The following is an 18486-nucleotide window of genomic DNA, read 5'->3' as shown; positions in this document are numbered from 1 at the left end:
ACAGGAGTTTCACCTCTCTATTCCACAGTAGAGCAGCATTTTCTACACATTTTGACATACAACCGCACCAGAAGTGCAGGGGATAGATTTCACTCTGCAGCGGAGGGAAACTCTTCTCCCTGCTTTCTGTTTCCAGTCCCAAAGTTGAGCTGGGCCTTTATGTTGACTGTTCCCTGGTCTGTGAATGGAAAATCCCTCCTCAGCACTAGCAGGCTGGTGTCTGCTGCACACACCCACTGCACACAGCAGAAATTCCAGTCAATAAGGCAAGTGGGGCCCAGGCGATGGAAGGGGAGGAAGGAGACATACAAACAATAAGAAAAGCATCTGGCTCTGTTACTGGCTGGAAAGGAGATTGGAGTTCAAAAGAGGCACGACTGCAGCCTTCACTTCACAGGAAGATCATATCAATTCTCGCTGTCCTACTTTTCACACAGACCAAAATATCTGGAAAGGGCAACTTGAGGTTTCCAGCCCACGCTTTAACGCAATTCTATTAACTCAAGAACAGCAGCAAAACCCACCTTGTAGGTTTTGTCCCACCGGACCAAAACATACCCCTGGGTTCTGTATTGGACCTGTGGAAACGGCCCAAAGAGTAAAGCCCTTTGCTGAATGTGAGCCAGCCATCTCTCCACCACCACACTAATGGAGGCTGCTCTGCTGTCCTTCCCTGGAGATAGCAGCCAAGTCTACTGAAGCTTCTCTCATAGCAACCAGAACTCCAGAGCCAACAGCAGCTGCTGTCACTGCCTTCAACGCTTACCCACAGGATCCAGAGCAAAGCAACACCCTCCTCCCTGCACCTCCAGAGCAAAAAAAAAACCCAGAAGGCTGGTAACAAGATGACTTCCTGGGTCAACCACAAGAAGGAAAAAAAAAAAAAAAAATCCTAGTATTTCCTATACAAGTGAAAAGGAGAATCTTGTTTCTACTGAAGAGATAAATAGAAAATTCTGTTTCTGGCTTTAGGTTCTGGCAGTAACACCCAGTCAGGATGTGGGACAACTGTCCAAAATCCACGACCACCGGGTGTCAACATCAAGTTCTTCGAGACCCCTCACACAAGGAGAAGCCTTGGCCCCCTTGCCCTGGCCATGCCCTCATTGCTCCCATGACATCATGGCCAGAGCCCGCAGCAGCCACCGCAGCCCTGCAGCACCCGTGCCCTCCACACACATGCAGAGCACACTCCCCCCTCCCAAAAATAAGCCCACACGGGGGGATCCTAGTTCCTGGCAGAGGAACACAAGGACAGGGCCGGGAAGCGGCTGTGAACCACCCCCCGGCTGCTGCACCCACTTCCACGGGGCCACACGCGGCCTCGCACCTCGGCTCCTTCCCTTCCCCCGGGACGGGCAGACGCCGCCCGCCGCCGCTTCCCCGCCCGACCCGGCGGTGAACTCCGGTCACCGGCACCCAAGGACGAGCCGCCGGGCGACAGTGACCTTGCCGGTGCTGTGGGAGGGAAGGCTGTGGGGCTCGGAGCGGGACCGGGGCGCGGGCAGGGCGGCCGAGAACCCACCCCCGCGGCGGCCACGCGTGACGGACGGGGGAATGCGGGAGAATCTGCGCTGCAGCCCCCGGCGCCGGGCGGGCGGGGGGTTACGGGGGAAGACGCCGGGCGGGCACCATGAGAAAGCAGAAAATGCAGGTCAAACACCGCCTCCCCCGAGGCACGGAGGGGCCAGCGATGAGGAGCGGGCGGCGGGGGCACAGGCGGCCCGGAGGGAGCTGCCCCGAGACAGACAACGACCCCCAAGGCCCACCGGGACAATAAGGAGGGGAAAAGGAGAGCGGACCGACCACCCTGTGGCGGGGCTTCCCCGGCGCTCGCCGCCACCGACAAAGCCCCGCGGCCAGGCCCAGCCCCAGCCCCGCACCGGCCCGCCACCCCGGGCCCCAGTCCGGCCGCCGCGGACGGGCGCGCACCACCGAGACCGCCATGATGGCCCGCGCCGCCGGGCCGGGCCTCCCCGACCGGGTCAGGTCAGGCCGGGCTTCCCGGGACGCTGCCCCATCAGCACAGTGGAGCCTTAAACCCGGACCACCGAGCCAGGGCAGAGCGGAGCGCCGGGACGCGACCCGCGCCGGGAGTCTCCCGCCTTCCCGCCCCGGCGTTCCCTCCCGCCAGCCCCGCCGCCGCCGGGCACGACCCGTCCCCACTCGCCAGCCCGCGCCTACCTGGCCGGCCCGTTCCCCGGGCCCCCGCACGGCACTAGGCCCGGCTCAGCGCCACGGCGTCTCCTGGGCAGCCGGCGGGAGCGCAAGCCCTCAGCGGCGGCCGCGGCACCAGCCCCTCCCCCTGGCAGCAGCAGCGGCGGCTTCTCTCCAGGCCGGGCGGAAACGGCACTGGGCGCACGGGGATCCCCGGCGCCGGCACCAGGGGCGCCCCAGACACGCCCACTCCCGCTCCCCGTTGGCTGCCACGGCGCTACACCCCACCTCGCCGAGACGCCCGCCGCCGCCAACGCCTGGCCCGCCTACGCTTGCCATTGGTGGCCGAGCTGCTCGGGCCCGCCCGCGCTCTCGCCTCATTGGAAGCCGCGCGTCCGACCCGCCGCTCGCCCCACGCTCCTGACGTCCCATTGGCTCGCGGAGCTGCCCGTCGGCGAGAGGCGGGGGGGGGGAGAAGAGGCGGCCGCCAGCATCGACGCGGTACAGTCGGGCGGGCTGCGACTGTGCCTGCCGGCCGGGCCGCGCTACGTGCCGAGGGGCGGGGCTGGCGGGGGCCCGTCACCGCCCCCGCGGAGGCGCCGCTCGCCGCGGGGTAACTCCCGCGTCGGGACACGTGGCAGAAAGAAGGGGCGGTGCGGGCGGCCGGGATTCCTGGGCGGCAGCCGCCGCTGCACAGCGCGTGCGCGGGCCGGAGGGAGGGGGAACGAGGCGCGGGGCGCATGCGCGGGGCCTGCCGCTCGGCACGTCCGCGCCGCGGGGGGAGGGGGCGGCTCTGGGCCGGGGTCCCGGCAGGGGCTCGTCCCGGGCCCGGCGGAGCCGCTCTGCTGCGGCGGCCGCGCTGCCATCCCCGCCCGGCGGGCCGTCCTGAGGCGGGGGGGAGCGGACGCGCCGGGAGTGCCGCCTCCTGGGCTCCGTCGCAGGCGGCGGTGCCAGCACGGCGGTGGAGAGCGGAGCGGGCTGGGTCGCCGGGGCCCCACACAAAGGGCGTGAGGCGCTGACCGCGGGGCGGAGGCTGCGGGGAGTCGGGCCCCGCTGAGCTGGGCCGGTGCCTGAGCGCAGCCGGAGCGCTGCCGCCCCCCCTCCGGTACCGCCTCTGCGGTGAGAGGAGGGGCCGCCCACCCGCGGCGGCTCCGAGGGCTTTGGGCGCGGCGCTACCGGCCGTCCTGCTGCCCGGGCGGGGAAGGCAGCTGGGGTCCATCCCGCTGCCGGAGAACGGGCGGGCGGCCCGGGAAGGCTCCCCCCGCCCCAACAGTCTTGGAGACCGTGGGGCGTTAGTTACTGATCCCGTTAACGCTGCGCGCGGATTACACCAACTAAAGGGACGTTCAAGGAAGGCGGATGGAGCCGGAACAGCGGCACAAAGCCGGACGCTGCGGACAGGCGGTGGCGGCGGCTCCCGGGTTGTCTCGGCAGAGGGTGCGGCGGGTGAGCAGCGGCGCCGGGGGAGCCCGAGGAGCGCCCCGGCCCGGCCCGGCCCCGCCGCCATCTTGTGCCCAGCGCCCCCGCCATGGCCGCCACCCGCGGGAGGGCGGGCCCGGCCGCTGCGGCGGGTCCCGGGAGCTCCGGGCCGGTCACGGGGCGCAGAGCCAGGCGTGCTGCAGGCACTGCGCGGCGGTGGCGCGGCGCTCGGGCGCGTACTGCAGCGCGGGGAGCAGGAAGGCGGCGAAGGGAGCGGCCTCGTGTGGCGGCCAGCGGTGTCTGTCGGCCAGGACGCTGTGGAGGCTGCGGGGGCACAGTCTGGAGATCCGCAGCAGAGCGCCTGGCAAAGACAGAGCACAGCGGCTTCGTTAGACGTGCGGGACGGGGACCGCCGGTCGGCACCTCATGCGGTTAATGCAGAGCACCCGGAGGTCCCTCCCTCCGCCTCCGTAGGATCCACCCGTCCCTTGCAGGTTCTGCTCTTGGGTGTTTCTCAGAAGTCAGCTTCCCAAGCTCCTGTTTGGAGTCTCCCCGTTCTTAAGTTACTTCTTACATGAGACTGTTGTCATCACTTAAAAGAATGAATCTTGTCTGCAATTGCTAACCTAAAGATACATAAATCCTTTCAGTTTAAGTCAGTCTGCTCATATAACAAAAGTCCCTTGCAAAACACTTAATCACAAACTACAGACGCTACCGACCCTGCAGCTTCAGACCTTTTGAGGCTGGCACAATTAGTTCAGTCTGGGTTTAACACGGACCTCCAGACTGTTGGACAAAGTGTCCTTTAGCTGAACATCGCTCATTATGCACTAAAAGGATTATGTAATGCAATATGCAAATGTGTAACCAATTGGCTCTTTAGGGTGTGAGCGTAGTGATAAGACTAGGTATATAATGCCTTTTACTTTTCTTCCTAACATGCTGGCTTTATTCCAGCATCCAGGCTTGTGCAACTCTGTAAATAAGTATCTCGTCTCTCTGTGTGCTGATTTGGCTCATTTACATCAGAACCCTTTTTGGGGGACAACAAGAAGATGCCAACGGTGTTCCCAGAACAGCCACATCAAAGCCATTGCTGTTTGTTCCCTCTGCCTGGCCACATGCAATCCAGAATGCACTGGGTCGTGTTGGTGCCATAGCTCACAGAACACTCATATTTGATCTATTTGGTGTCTGCTGGATCTGTGGAGCCCAAATAAGTGCTGCTGCTGCCTGAGAAGCCGTCCTTGTCCCCAGGTGTAAATGCAGTGATTCAGGTTAGGCACATGTGGTCAGGCCAGTTTGGTTCACACGGAGAATGAATATAGAACAAGAACCAGTTTTGAATCATTTCTTTAGAGCACTGTAGAAGGAATAAGGGTGAGCAAAGGCTGTGAATGTGCAGGGAGGTGCTTGCTGAACTACAGCGTGGGACCAGCATTGAGTGAGTTGTGGGGTGGCTGGCGAGCATGAATGCAGAGAGAGGATGCTGAGCTAAACTGCCAAAGGATGGAGTCGCGATGTCTTGAAGTCCAAGACAAGGATTTCAAGCCTAATGAGTCAAAGGGAAAGGAACTGGGGAGAATAAAACAGAAGAGATATAGTTGGGTCCGAAGACTAAATATAGCAGCCAGGCTGGAAGGACATGAGTGTCCCATTCCTGATCATCTTTGTTATCTGCTGGGGAACGGGTGAAATCCAGCGTTCCATGCTCTTCAGCCTTCCTGCTGTGTAGCTATTGCCTGTCCACGTTTCCACTCTCTCCCAGTCCAAAGGAGAAAGAATAGAAACCTCTTCCCTGTTGGGTGTTTGCTGTGACTGGTTTTCAGGATTTTGTGTTCATCCCTGGAACGCTCCTGGATTGCAAAGGTAGGCAGGGCAGGGAGTGTTGCTGCTCTGTATGAAACCTCCGCTTGTGTCCTGTCCCTGCTTGCAGCCTGTGTTGTGTAATGTAGATTTTGGGGTTTTCAGTGTGAGATGAGTAGGAGTATTTCAGAGACTCACAGTGAACTTCCTTACTCTGATTCTTACCTGGCCTGCTGAAAAATTTCGTCGACTTCTTCCAGGAGAAAGCAATTTGAGGAGGAATTCTTCCTAGGAGTTCAATAATACGAGCAACGTGATCTAGACAGAGGGAGGGAAAATATGTGTAGATACAAAGATTGTGACACTTGTGTCTATGAAATTAATAAAACTGATGGAGTCCTACCGTCATCTCTGGAGAAGTATTTCCCAGCTTGAGGATCAAATAAACGCTCCCCAGTTGCCATTTCAAATGCCTAGAAATGGAGGGGCATTGTTAATTCACTAACCGACCTGGGGTTTTCCTTCCCTATTAAGTGATAATACCAATTTCCCATCCTATCGCACAAAACTGACCCTAAAACACAGAGATCTTCACGCTGCTTTGATCTGTTCCGTGGTGAAACAGCACCTTTACCCCGTCAGGATGAAAACCAGTATGTGCCTGATTCACTCAAGCCCATGAGTTAACACACATGGAATGTAAATTGCCTTGTAGCATAAACTAAGAGTGAATTTGCTCACAGCATACTTTCAATTCAAAGTGAATGAGTGCACACAGCCCCTTTCTCCTTCTCAAGGAAGTCTTGCTCCCCACACAGCCAGTGCAGGTGGGTGCTGAGGACGCACTGTCCCCAACCTGTTAGTGTCAGTCTCCTCCCATGCATGTGCAGCGTTGTCCCCAGTGTTGTCCCCAGCCCTACCAGGCAGCCTGTGCTCCAGATATCTGCAGGAGTACCATAGTCTAACCCAAGCAGCACTTCCAGCGCACGGTACGGCTGGGTCTGGATCTCCTTGGAAAAAGGCTTGTACTGAAACAGAAGCAAACTCCGTCAAGGGACTAACAGCGACGCTTGTGCTCACAAGCTTCCCGCACGGCGAGGGGGACGCGGGATCAGAGCCGAATATGCGCACTGAATGCCGCGCGGGGCACGGCAGGCACGTTCCCAGCCCCGCTGACACCAGGGAGAATTTATCTCTCAGCATTTCACACTGAACACGGTTTTGAATTTCTAGTTGCAGGGACTGGCTGCAGGCTAAGAAACGTGCAAAACTGACGGTGTCTCTAGGGTTACAGTGCCCAGCTCTGAGCTGGGAGTGCTGAATATAACATCCCCCCTGAAATCGGCATCTCTTCAGCACATGGAAACAGCCATTCGGCTGTAAAAGGGCAGACGCGCAGGGTGGCATGGAAAGAAGCACACAGCGTCCTGCATCGTCATGGCATGGAGACTGGGAGCAGACTCACTGTCCAGCACGCGCTGCCCAGATCTGCGATTTTCACTTCTATGCTCATTAAATCAGATTCTTCCAATCGACTGCCGAGGTCACCTCCTAGGCGGAAAGAACAGAGAGAAATCAGGTCTTCCCAAACCAACAGGTACACAGCACTTAACTCAGGAGAGGGATGGATGCCTGCCTTTAAAGCTTTTCGGCCTGAATGGTCCTAAAAGTGCTTTTTATCATGAGTAAGACGCTACTTCTTTTTTTTTTCAAGGGAATACAAAGAAGAGCTGGCATCCAGTCAAAATCTAAGAGGACATTTGGAGGGACAGTAACTCGGGGTGGAGCGGTGTGACCATGGGTCCTGCTGCAAGGTTCCTCTAGCACTGAGGTTAAATTCCTTTGTGCCCAGAGGAGAGCACGTCCTACCAGCACTAGTCAGACACAAACCATCTGTGATGGCTCCTTAGCCCTCAGCAATCCTGGCTGTCACAGACCTTGGACACAGCCTGCTTGGCAAGCACCGCAAAGGTCACACTTTAATATGGCCCTGGAAAAACAGTGATTTTTGGTTTACTGCTTTACAGTGAGCTGTCAGTCTATGCCTAATATGCTTTTCTGCTCCAAGCAAAAGACTCAGTCACTAATTTAGCGTTTCCCAGAGTATGAGAGACAAAACAGCACCGTCATGGGAGAAATGCTCAGGGGAGAACATTGTGCAAAGATGATGCAAAGGGTCTCATTGCTGGGAGGTGCGCTGATCTCTCAAGAGGCTCTTCAGCCTTATGTCTTATTCGATATTCACACCACTGTCTACAAATAAATTATGTCTCAAAGGCCCTTGAAGATTTGCAGAACATAGGAGTCTCCCATAAACCTCAGAAATACAGGAAAGAAAGAGCAGAAGTGTTGCACAGCTTTCTGATCAAACTATATCGTATATAAACCTTTCGGTGGCTAAAAACACTGGACACAAAGGAACTATTTTGTACCTGGAGCCATGAGAATGAGCTCCAAGGTGGTGGTGGGGCTGTTCACAGATGCCCGTGATCTGTAGTTGTCCTCTGTGCAAACCTCCCTGCCAAACCACATTTCTGTAGATGCCTTGAGGAGCTTTTAATTGCTCAGCCTGACGTTTGTATTAAGCAGAGACAGCAGAGGCCTCTCAGCAGCATAAGCTGACTGTACTGTTCCGTACCGGCCATTGCAAGAGATGGGAACCTTTCCTGAGGTGTCTGTCCCTGCTGCCTCTCCGTTTTCCTCCTGGCAATAAAATCATAAGCCCCTTTTCTTGTTTAAAAAATAAAAAAATGAGCACTCACCTGGTCCCTTTAGCCTCAAATCTGTTCTCTGTCCGTAGTCAAGCATATCAAGCAGAAGCCTTTGCAGGTTTTTGTCACGTCCGTACAGCAAGACGTTCTCCGGTTTGATGTCGGCGTGGATGATGCGGCAGCGCTTGTGCAGGAATTGCAGCCCCTCCAGCACCTGGGCGAGCAGGCAGCGCGTCACATCAGCAATGTGGGGGTCCCCACCGCCCCCCTGCCCCAGGGGTCAGGGACAGTGATTGTGCAGGTTGTGGATGCTCTGGTCTTGAAGAAAGGGGCGCTGATGGAAACTGTCTGCAGTAAGTTGTGTCTGTGCGGTGGGTGCTCTGAACTAGGGGGAAGATGCAGCCAGAAAAGAGGTGTTGGGGTTTGGGGTGGCCTTGGGGGGAGCAGGATGAGGGTTTTCATCACATGGTGTTGGCAGCAGTGCTGTCATCACTTAAAAGAATGAATCCTGTCTGCAGTTGCTAACCTAAAGATACAGAAATCCTTTCAGTTTAAGTCAGTCTGCTCATATAACAGAGTCACTTGGAAAATACCTAATCTCAAACTACAGACACTACTGACCTTGCAGCTTCAGACCTTTAGAGGCCAGCACGATTAGTTGAGTCTGGCTTTAACACGGATCTCCAGACTGTTGGACAAAGTGTCCTTTAGCTGAACATTGCTCATTATGCACTAAAAGGATTATGTAATGCAATATGCAAATGTGTAACCAATTGGCTCTTTAGGGTGTGAATGTAGTGATAAGATTTTGTATATGAAGCCTTTTACTTTTCTTGTTGGCACGCTGGCTTTATTCCAGCATCCAGACTTGTGCAACTCTGCAATAAAACTATATCTCGTGTCTGTGTGCTAAATTTGGCTCATTTCTATGCACAGTGGATAAAAACCCCCATTTGGGGACAACGGGAGGAGCAGGTGCCCAGCACGCCGGGGGAGCCCGGTGGGGAAGGGGCTGTTTGGGGGAGGTGAAGGGGATATGCACCAGAAAGCCGCGTGAAAATCCACAGATATCATCACAGGTGGGCAAGCCCAGAGGGAAGGGAAGAGGACAGGGCTAGGGGGAGGCATTACAACCACAAAACTGAACTTTCTCCCAAAATAAACGCTCGCTGTTACATCCTTGGACCACAGTGCCTTCCAGCTGGTTATTCAAATGGAAGTTGGAGGGTATTTATAGGGTGACATGGCACGGGGGGGTGTCCCATCGAACTAGGGAAGTAAAGGAGGTTCAGCATAACCCAGAGAGGAGGAGGGAGAGACCACAAGTGAGTGTGTGCAGAGAGAACTTAGGGCAGCGCAGGAGAACCATGTAGGGAAAGAACAGCTCGCGATGGAGCGGGGAGAGATAAACAACAGCTACCAGAGAGAAACAGTCGCTATCAGAAATCAGTAACAGCAAGAAGGCCGCTGGGAGAGTTACATTTGCTTTTTAAACACTCTGGTCAGTCATAAAAGGCTGGCAAATATTCTCTGTATTATCCAATTCTATTCTTGGATGAACACCAGCCCCAGGGAAATACCAACTTTAAATGGTAACTGTGAAACGTGGAGGAAGATTTAAATAGCTAAACAGGAATGAATCAGAAGCAAATACTGCCCCAATGCTAATCTGAGGGGGGTAAAAAAGGTTCTGGGATTTTTACAATTAAAGCAGATACGGGAGTGGACCCAGCAAAAAGCTTGGGTGTGAAATGGGACACAGCAATTAATGCTGCTACCTTTTTGTTTAACTTATCCAGGTGTTAGTGGAGCTTCTCCAGAGGAAGAAGAGGCTATTCCAGAAAATGGGATGGAGGAGGACATGGTTTTCTTTCTTAGTGTCCCTAGAAGGGCGCAGGAATCAGGGTTGTAAATCTCAATCTTGGCAAGTGTGCAGACTTCTGATAAAACTCGGCATGAGAGGCAAAATGTCATTTCAACTATTCTGAGGCCTCACTCAGGTTTCCCATTCCCAGCCAACACATAGGAACCTCAGTTTTCACCATCTGTTCGATCGGCACACCCCATCCTTCCAGGGGCTGAAGGAAGAGTTTGCTCTGAGCAGGAAAACCTCAACACGGGTGCAGGAGCAGCCAGTCAGCCCAGCAATTCAGGAAGACACGAGCGCTGAGGGGGATCTCAAGCACCTTTGGTGGTGCTGGGGAGAACACCAATGGTCTGGCATTGCTGCCCGAGGGGACTTCTCAGGGCAGAGATACATGTGGTTTCCCCACAAGATGCATCACTCTGGCAGGCTGTTTGTCCCCCTGTGAGCAGCAGAGCTGCTGGGGGAATTCGGTGATCGTGGAGATGACGGGAGCACAAGTGCCACCCCTGCGTCCCTGGGCTGCGACTCTCCATGCTGGGGGCCCTGACTTCTTCCTGAATCCAATAAGGCTACAAGCTTGGGCAGTATGTGCTGCTGTATTAATGGGAATGTGATGACTTCCCACTCTGCGTTTTAATTAACATTTTCTCTCCTTACACCCAAAAGAAATAGTTACTGTTTTGCTTAAAAAAACCCCAAACACATGCCTTGGGCACTCCCTCTGCATTGCCCCTTTCTTTGCAGATGCAGTCACAGGGTTTGTGGCAAATGACCCCAGGATTAAGACTACGGCATGTCCCCCAGCCGACAGTCCTGTGGTGCCCTCACCCTGTCCCGGCTGAGTTCTCACCTGCTGTAAAGACTTTTTCACAAAAGGCAAAGGCAGTCCCTGGGCTGCGTAGTTCCCCATCAGACATCGCAGGGAAGGACCCAGCGCCTCAAATACCAAGCACACATGTGGCAAAGAGTCAGGGATTCACTAACGGAGAGAAGATGCTACCACCAAACTTTTGGCCTCCACCAGAGCAGCCAAATATCTCCTTATCCAGCCTCACCCCTCCAGCCACCTCTGTGTGCCCTGGTCCAGCTGCTGCCCTGCTCATCCTCCTGACAGGAGCCCAGCCCTGGGTTTTACACCGTCCTGTGGCGCTCCAAGGCCAGCCCAAGGCTTTTCTGACAGCACTTGCAGCAGAAGGATATGGAAGCCGTTCTCTCCGATCATCCTGAAGTCATCTAACAAACAGACAATGTTTTCTCCTGCCCGGTCCTTCTTCTTCATACTGCTCACCTGAGGGGGGAGGATTCCAAGAAAGCTGCAATTAGAGACATATATACACACAAGGACATCTTGCATCCATTTTATCCTGTTCTACAGACCTTCTCTTCCAGGAGTTGGCACTTCCATGACAAATCTCATGAAAACAGCATCGGGAAAATCAGGCTCCAAACACACAAGCAAAGTCTGTTACCAAGGAATGAGTTTCTGTGTGTTGTCTAGCTCTCGACTAGGTGGGACCATCACCCTCGCAGTGTAAGATGAACCCAAACCAAACCTGCTAATGGTGTCTAGCACACTTTCCGCTACTTATTGTATCCCATGCAGGCCCAGAGAGTGCTCGTGCTTGTGCTGGGAAGGGATTCCCCCAAGCCCACAGCTCCCTGCTCCCAGCAACAATGGCTGGAGAGCAGCTTCCGCGCCTGGAGGGACCCAGTGAGGTGGGTTTCTTTGGGTTGAAAAAGGGTTGGCTATGGGCAAGTACTGCAGAGATCTAGAAGATATGGAGTGGTAGTGGAGGGAGTGAACACAGATTTTTTCATCCAAGGACCAAGGGCACTTGGGAGGTTCAAAAACAAGGCAGAGGAGACGGTTCTTCACACAGCATGTGGGTACACAGGGGCACTTCTTGTGGCAGGGGGCTGTGGGTGCTGAAGCCTGTGTGCTCTCACAGCAAAGCAGAGCAGGTCTCTGAAAGTAGACTTACGGAGAATTACTGCCCACGCAGACATAACCCTTGGGCCAAGAAATCTCCAGCTGGAAACTGCTGTAGGCCAGGGGAGTGTTCAGTGGGAGCAGCAACCTGTGCTTAGCTTGTCCTTACAGCCCTCTGGACATCTGCTGCTGGCCCAGGGTGCTGGGCTGGGGGAACCCCGTGTCTGTCTGCACACGGGTGCTACATCACCCCAAGGTCCTGCACCTGCATGGCCAGGTGTCTCAGGAGTCTGCTCTCACACAGCACTGATCCTGCTACAGCAATTCATACTTTTTTTGACTCTTCACAGCCATAACTGTCAGGATTTTGGTTTGGCACATTGTGCAGCTGCCGGATCCACCTGCAGCAGCACCAGGAGGTTTGTGCTGGCACGACAAGGCGAGCAGCCGTGGAAGCGCAAGAGACCAGGTCGCCTCTGCGGGCAGCTCTGCAGGCGCCGGGCACCCCGTGCTGGTGGGAACAGCCCTGGGAACCAGCTGTATTCTGCTGAATGGGAAGGCGTGTCTTACAGAGAATTAGTAATAAATCAAGGGTAAGGCTCTGGCTGTGTGCAGGATTGTGCTGATGCGCAGAAAAGCAGCCCTCTGATTACATTAAATTAGTGCCACTTGGTGCTTCCTCTTGCATCACGGAGTCTGGCTCGTGTCCCTTTGGATGTGGGCCTAGAGATTTACAGGTGTGAACCAAACCTTTCTCAAACGTGTTGGAGAAAGACCTCAGCGTAATTTGAAATGCAAAATGTAGTGGCTTTTACTCATCTAGAGCTGATGTAACTTTGTATTTAGGCAAACTCGAAGAATTGTAACCACGAGCTTTCTAGAACTAGCAGGTCAAGCCATCTTCAAAGGCTGAGACCCAGATACAGGCACCTAATTACCACATCCATTAGCAAAGGCAGGAGGAAGCTTTCTGACTTCAGACATTTATTAAATTTTTGCTTCATCCTGCATTCTTCTTTGCAGATGTATCCTTTTACTTCAGTATCAGTGTTGTGAGCAATGCTCTCTGAGCTGGACATGACACAAATACAGTGGACATGCTCCCATCTCTTCCCTAACATCATTACCACGTTTTGCTGTTAATCATCTGCTCTTTCTTTCTACAGGTTCCTCCTATTTACTGGATTTTGGTCTCAGCTGGAAGAAATGGGCTGAGAGGGCAAGTGGGACACAGCCAGCAGGCTCTAGTGTGACAGGAGGAAGGAGAAGGTGCCTCTTCCAGAGGCCACTGCTAAGCTGGGGTGATTTCTATGAATTCCCTAACTTCCCCACCCCCACCCCAACCTGGATCCTCAGACTGAGACCTGAAGGGCGCAGGGACGATGAGGATGATGAGGCTGATACTCAGACCTGAACTCGGTGGCCATCCCCACGGAACAAAGCACAGGATATACATACGCAGCGCAGGAGAGTGACCTCGTCCTGGGCAGCCTCAGCAAAGCCTTCCCTGCTTTTCAAGACCTTCACCGCTACGTGTTTCTTCCTCCTGGGAAACAAATCACAGCTGCCAGCTGAGGTGTGCCAGGGTGTCCCTGACCAGCAGCACCTCCCAGTGCTGGCAGCAGAGCTGACCCAGAGACCAGCAGGGGACCAGAGGGAAAAAGGCAGAGCAGGGACACTGCGGGGTCTAAATGAGAAGAGCAAATGCAGAACAAGGGCTGATCCCACCTCAGGTGTGTTCTTTGGTTTCTGGGCACCAGCTCTGCTCATTGCACCCCACCAGGCTCGCTGCCAGGTTTGCCCTGTGCTCAGGGATGCCAATGTGCCCCTGTGCCCTGCTGCTTCTGCCCAGGGGATCAGCCACCCCTTCCCGCCTCCCCAAAAAGCAGTCAGCCCCTCACCTCATGTCTTGGCACAGCCAGACGGTGGCAAAGGCTCCGCAGCCCAGCTTGCACAGAGCCTGGTATCGCATGTTGAACACCTCTCCTTCCCGTGCGGGGTGGTGGCCTCCTGCAGGGACCATCGCCGAGGGACATCAGTGACATCTCTACATGCTCTTAGACCGAGAGAGCAGCTGAGAACAGCCGTTCTCCTGGAGGAATGGCCAGACACGTCCCAGTGACCTCCTTCAGCCTGGGAAGAGCCTGGCATGATTCTGAGGACTGACCTGTGCACTGGGCTGCTGGCACCTCCTGCACCTCCAAATCCATGAGCCAGCAGATCCCGGTATAAGGGGACGGAGGCAGCGGGGAACTGGGTTGTGGGGCACGAGTGGTGAGATCTCCAACACTTCACTCCTTGAAAGAGAGGTGTGGAGCTGCAGGGCGGCCATGCATCTGCTGCGGGCTGCCCACATCGACCCCCTCTTCTATCCTTGCTGTCCCCTCGTCTCCTTCCCTCCCATCTGCTACATCAGCTCCTGGAGCCGGGCTGTTACAAAAGCCTCTGGCACTTCATGCAGGCAGGGATTATTTTAAAAGTTCAGAAGAGGAAAGCTGGCAGGCTGGGCAGGGATGCTGGGTGTGCGGCCACGCTGGAGCCGGGCAGGAGTCTCAGGTTTCCCTGTGCCCAGTGTGGATTTTCAGGGGCTTAGCAGGGACTGGGGGATCTCCTCCTGCTCCCATCCCTGTCCCGGCTGGGCAGGGGACACGTCTGGGCTTTTGCTGGCAGGAGGATCCTCGTGCTCCAGGTGGGTGCGAAGCAGAACCTGCATTTTAGACACTGCAGATGTGTCCGCAGCACAGCCCCGGGCCTGGAGCAGGGGTTTATCACTGGGTTTATCACTGACCATCCCATGACACTGTAGCAAGAGGCTGTGACGGAGGGGGAGGCTGTTCCCGGGGTTTGTTACTATGACAGCCCAAGGTACAAACACTGAGACAGTGGAGATGGACGGATGCAACTGCTGTCCACCCACCCCACAGCAATGGTGCAGAATTGGCTTCAACAGCAGCCACCTGAAATCGCAGCCCAGAGCCCACGTTGCTAATGGAAACATAGATGTAAGCGGCTGTCGCTGGGCACTCCCGACCCAGCCTTTTGTAACTTGGAAATGTCACTTGCTGTATGGCCAAAACTTCAGGTTAGCACGCATTCCCAGAGCTTGTGACAGGTGATAATAGTCCTCGTAGAACTTAAACATGGGTAGAAATATTGACCTTTAAATCCTCCAAATCGGGTTGCTAAAGCTGAGAGCGTGTCTGCTCCAGAGGATTTTCAGAAATAGTTCTATTAGATTAGTGCGAAGGTAATTGCGGTTTTGGATGTGCTTTAGTGCTAGATTTAGGTTATAGTTGGTCTCAATGATCTTAAGGGTCTCTTGCAACAAAAATGATTGTATGATTCTATGATACTCTGACTATTACTCTTATCTTCCAGACATATTTAGATTATAAGCCTTTCGTAAATACTCCAGCTTTTTTCAACGTGATTTATACCACTGAACATTGTATGGCTCTGTTCAATGAAGGGGGTTACCCTAAGCCACCCTGTGAGCAAAATAATATAAGATAGATACACATAATTCAAAAAACATCTGTAGAAAAGGATGGCAAACATAAGCGAGCATTTCTGAGATATGTCCAGTGGCTAAAAACCTTCCTAGAGACACATAGTCTTTCAACTCAGCTTTCCAACCCAAAACAATACCAAGAAAATGCAATATAATGCAATGCTTTTCTGGCAGACTCTGTAGGAGTTGGTTCTATTTAACTTTTGTTGAAAAGATCAAAACTAGACTCCAACATAGGACAAAACAGACTCCAACATGGGACACTCTGCACCATTTCACCCAGTTCCTCCATTAAGCCCCAGGTACCATCATGTTCCCATCACTACTGGACAGATGGGAAGATAGAGCCCCAAAAAATAACTTATAAGAATCTGGACCACAGGAAGGGAAGCGGGGTGGAGCAGTAGTGAGAACAACAGTCAGTACCAGCCTTTAGTCAGAGCATTGCAGGAGAAACATCATCCAAACCAGGAATGCTCATGCAACTCAAGGCCTTGGGCCAGATCACGTTCTTCCCCCTCTTCTTCCATTGCTCAGATGCACCCTCGCCCTCGCTCCTTTCACAGGTCTCCTCCCATTCTCCAGCTGATCACCGCTCCATTGCTGGCATTCTACCTTGGGAAACTCTCCTCTGGGCTTTTCTTTGTGGAGTCACTGGCCTCGGAGAGCGATTCCAGTGCCCCAACAGCCAGACCTCCTTTGAGGAGGTCTTGCCTGGCCTCCAGCTGCCATTAACAGTGGGCTGGTGGTGGCAGCAGGATCCACGTGATGGGGAGTTGTTCGGGGACAGTAACATCTTGCAGGTGCTGAGACAGAGCTGTGACTTCCTCAAAAGACAAAGGTTTCATCCCAGATGCTGCTGCTCCCCTCCCAGCACAGTTCTGATTAAGGGTCAGATTGGGCTCAAGACCCTGACTCTGTCACGGACAAACCAGGTTACCAGAGCTGACATTGCTCCGGTCACTTACACCCGCACAGCAGCCTGAAAGGGGCTCAAAATCCTGCCCCCCCCCACCTCGTATTTTTACATCTCTAACTGTGGCATTTACGCTGTTCAGAATCAGTCTCCTTTAGGCATAAACCTCCAGGATGCTGCATGTCTGCTCTTTTCAGCAAATACTCATGTCTTTAGCTACCAAACACAGGTGAAATTAAAAATGTCCTTATTTGTGCACAGACCGAACATGTCAGTAACCTCACAAGCTCCTGCTCGACCAGAACCTACCCGAGCCCTCTTCACTCACACTATCAGGATGGCAGGGACTGATCAGAGAGCCAGGTGACAGCCTTCGAGATTTTATTCTGTCGCTAACTATTCACCTGCCAAAGGACAACTCAAGAGGGCGTGGAGATGGGAGTTGACCAGCATCTTCCCTCGGTGGATTGTTATGACAATAGGAGACTTCAATGGGAAAGTAGGAGCTGAACACAGACACAGAGGCTAAAATGCATCCTAGCACTAGTGTTGATGGAGCAGAGATGGGGCAGGTCTGTCCTTCAGCAGCAAGATTTTACCTCTGTCCACCCTCATTAGATGGATGCACTGGCAAAAGATGAGGAGCATTGCTATGCAACTTGGTACAGGAGAGTCAAACGCACATTTCTAAGCTTTGTGATAAAGAACCATCAATGCTTTAAAGTCCTTCACTGCTGGATGTCTTCACATCAAAAGCAAAGTAACAGTTGTTTTTGTCATTCAAAGCTATGTCGTCCAGAATCTACTGGCTTGCTGCAGACCTGGATTAGGTCAGAGAACTTCAGCCCAAACCCAAACTGGTCCTGCCTGGTCCGCGAGAGCCACAGGCAGGGATCAACGCTTCGCCTCTGCCCAGGACAACTGCCCCTGCCCTGCACGGGGCTCTGCCCATGGCCAGTCCGCGCCTGGACCTCTTGAGCTGCAGAACTCAACAGAGCAACACATCATCTGCACAAACACAGACCTGGGAAGCCCTCGCTGAGTGCAGCATCCCTGTGAGTCACAACATGCAGCATTCAAGCAGCCCCGGGGTCCCGGTGCAGACTTACAGTGCAGCCGCTCACAGACGCTGCTCCCGTTGTCATCTGGCTCCTTCTGGAGCTTCCCAAAGCGGGGTACCAGCTGGTCTCGCTCCCCTTTTAGTCTGCACTGCCCAGGAGCGGTGTCCTTGAGCAGATTGGGCTCTTGCGTGTGGCTGGGCAGCCGTGGTGAGGAGCGGGGCTGGGTATCGGGTCACAGCACCGCTTCTGGGAACAACCTTGGCTGCGGGAGAGCAGGAGACCTGGGACAGCTGCCGGGGATTCACTTTACTGCTGGCCTCTCCCTGCCCTGCCCTCCTCCCTGTCTGTCAGCTCCGCAGTCTCCACAGCAACTATTTATAGAGGTAAATTCACAGCTCTACGGAGATGGAAATGGAGAAATCCTTCCCTTCTCCACCATCCCCAGACACGTGGGGCTGCTCGGTGCTTCCCACTGCTCCCCGTGTCACCCAGCATCTCCTCCCCATGCCTGGCCGAGGGGACAAGCTCCCCAGGGACACCCCAGTGCCACACTGCACGACTCAGGCACCTCAGGCCACCCCAGCAGTGCCCACACACAGCTGGACACAACCCCAGCCTGGAACTGGTGACCACAGAGCCCACATCTCAAGTTCCCTTTCTTGGAGAGTAACCATGACAGCAGCATCTTCCCAGCAGCCCTGTCCCACAAAGTGGGGACCCCAGCATCTCGGCACCACACAACACCAAGGAGCGAACAGCCACACACAGAAAATAAATAAATAAATGAATAAAATCACGTATTTTCTGCGCTGCCGCAGCCTTGCAGCAGAGCCGGGCATGCCCTGGCCTCCCCCACGCTGGGGCCCCGGTGTTGTACTGCTCGGGTTTCCTCACCCAGACCAAGACCCAGCCCTCTAGCAAAGGGTTAACCCTGCCTAAGAGGAGCTCTGCTGCAGACCCAGCCTGCCAAAGCCAGGTCAGCCCCTGTAGTGCTGCTCTCAGCTCTCACCTGCCCTCCCCACATTAAAAATACCGAGGAGGGGGCAGAGGCTGCACCAGGCTGGGTGCTGAGCGGGAGCCGGGGAGAAAATATTCGTAATCCTTA

At 54.6% G+C, this 18486-nt stretch overlaps 2 protein-coding genes across 5 annotated transcripts in view; both read right to left on the bottom strand.

The window, feature by feature from the left end:
• SETD5 (SET domain containing 5) overlaps nucleotides 1-2449 on the bottom strand; it is a 65049-nt gene extending 62600 nt beyond the window's left edge. For 2 of the 3 annotated variants that reach the window (XR_011740673.1, XM_065845782.2), the window contains exon 1: nucleotides 2185-2317. The gene's annotated coding sequence lies outside the window, so the exon portion shown is untranslated. Of the gene's footprint in view, nucleotides 1-2184 lie in introns of all 3 variants that reach the window. The other variant, XM_071812951.1, reaches the window with a different exon arrangement.
• Nucleotides 2450-3739: 1290 nt separating this feature from the next.
• Nucleotides 3740-18262, bottom strand: LOC136105884 (SRSF protein kinase 3-like). 2 transcript variants are annotated; one of them, XM_065845795.2, is made up of 12 exons: nucleotides 17430-18262; nucleotides 14061-14190; nucleotides 13795-13903; nucleotides 13352-13439; nucleotides 11165-11251; nucleotides 10814-10921; nucleotides 8148-8310; nucleotides 6851-6936; nucleotides 6306-6413; nucleotides 5789-5858; nucleotides 5611-5703; nucleotides 3740-3937 (listed from the first exon to the last, which is right to left on the bottom strand). In XM_065845795.2, exons 2-12 carry the CDS (start codon nucleotides 14101-14103, stop codon nucleotides 3750-3752), a joined length of 1143 nt encoding a protein of 380 aa, XP_065701867.1. In that variant the 5' UTR covers nucleotides 14104-14190; nucleotides 17430-18262; the 3' UTR covers nucleotides 3740-3749. The 2 variants fall into 2 exon arrangements, with proteins under 2 accessions (XP_065701867.1, XP_071669053.1); XM_071812952.1 differs by lacking the exon at nucleotides 6306-6413.
• Nucleotides 18263-18486: the final 224 nt, after the last annotated feature.

This window comes from Patagioenas fasciata, chromosome 10 (assembly GCF_037038585.1).
Source record: "Patagioenas fasciata isolate bPatFas1 chromosome 10, bPatFas1.hap1, whole genome shotgun sequence".
Taxonomy (NCBI): Eukaryota; Metazoa; Chordata; class Aves; order Columbiformes; family Columbidae; genus Patagioenas; species Patagioenas fasciata.
This window is presented reverse-complemented; position numbering and strand designations above follow the sequence as displayed.

What these genes read in the sequence shown, in the direction of transcription:
- LOC136105884 (XM_065845795.2), bottom strand. Translation starts at nt 14,103, where the DNA reads ATGGATTTGGAGGTGCAGGAGGTGCCAGCAGCCCAGTGCACAG. An exon ending in TGATCGGAGAGAACGGCTTC is followed by an intron (nt 10,922 to 11,164) that starts CATATCCTTCTG and finishes GACTCTTTGCCA; the next exon opens with CATGTGTGCTTGGTATTTGA. An exon ending in TCTGGAGCACAGGCTGCCTG is followed by an intron (nt 5,859 to 6,305) that starts GTAGGGCTGGGG and finishes CTCCATTTCTAG; the next exon opens with GCATTTGAAATGGCAACTGG.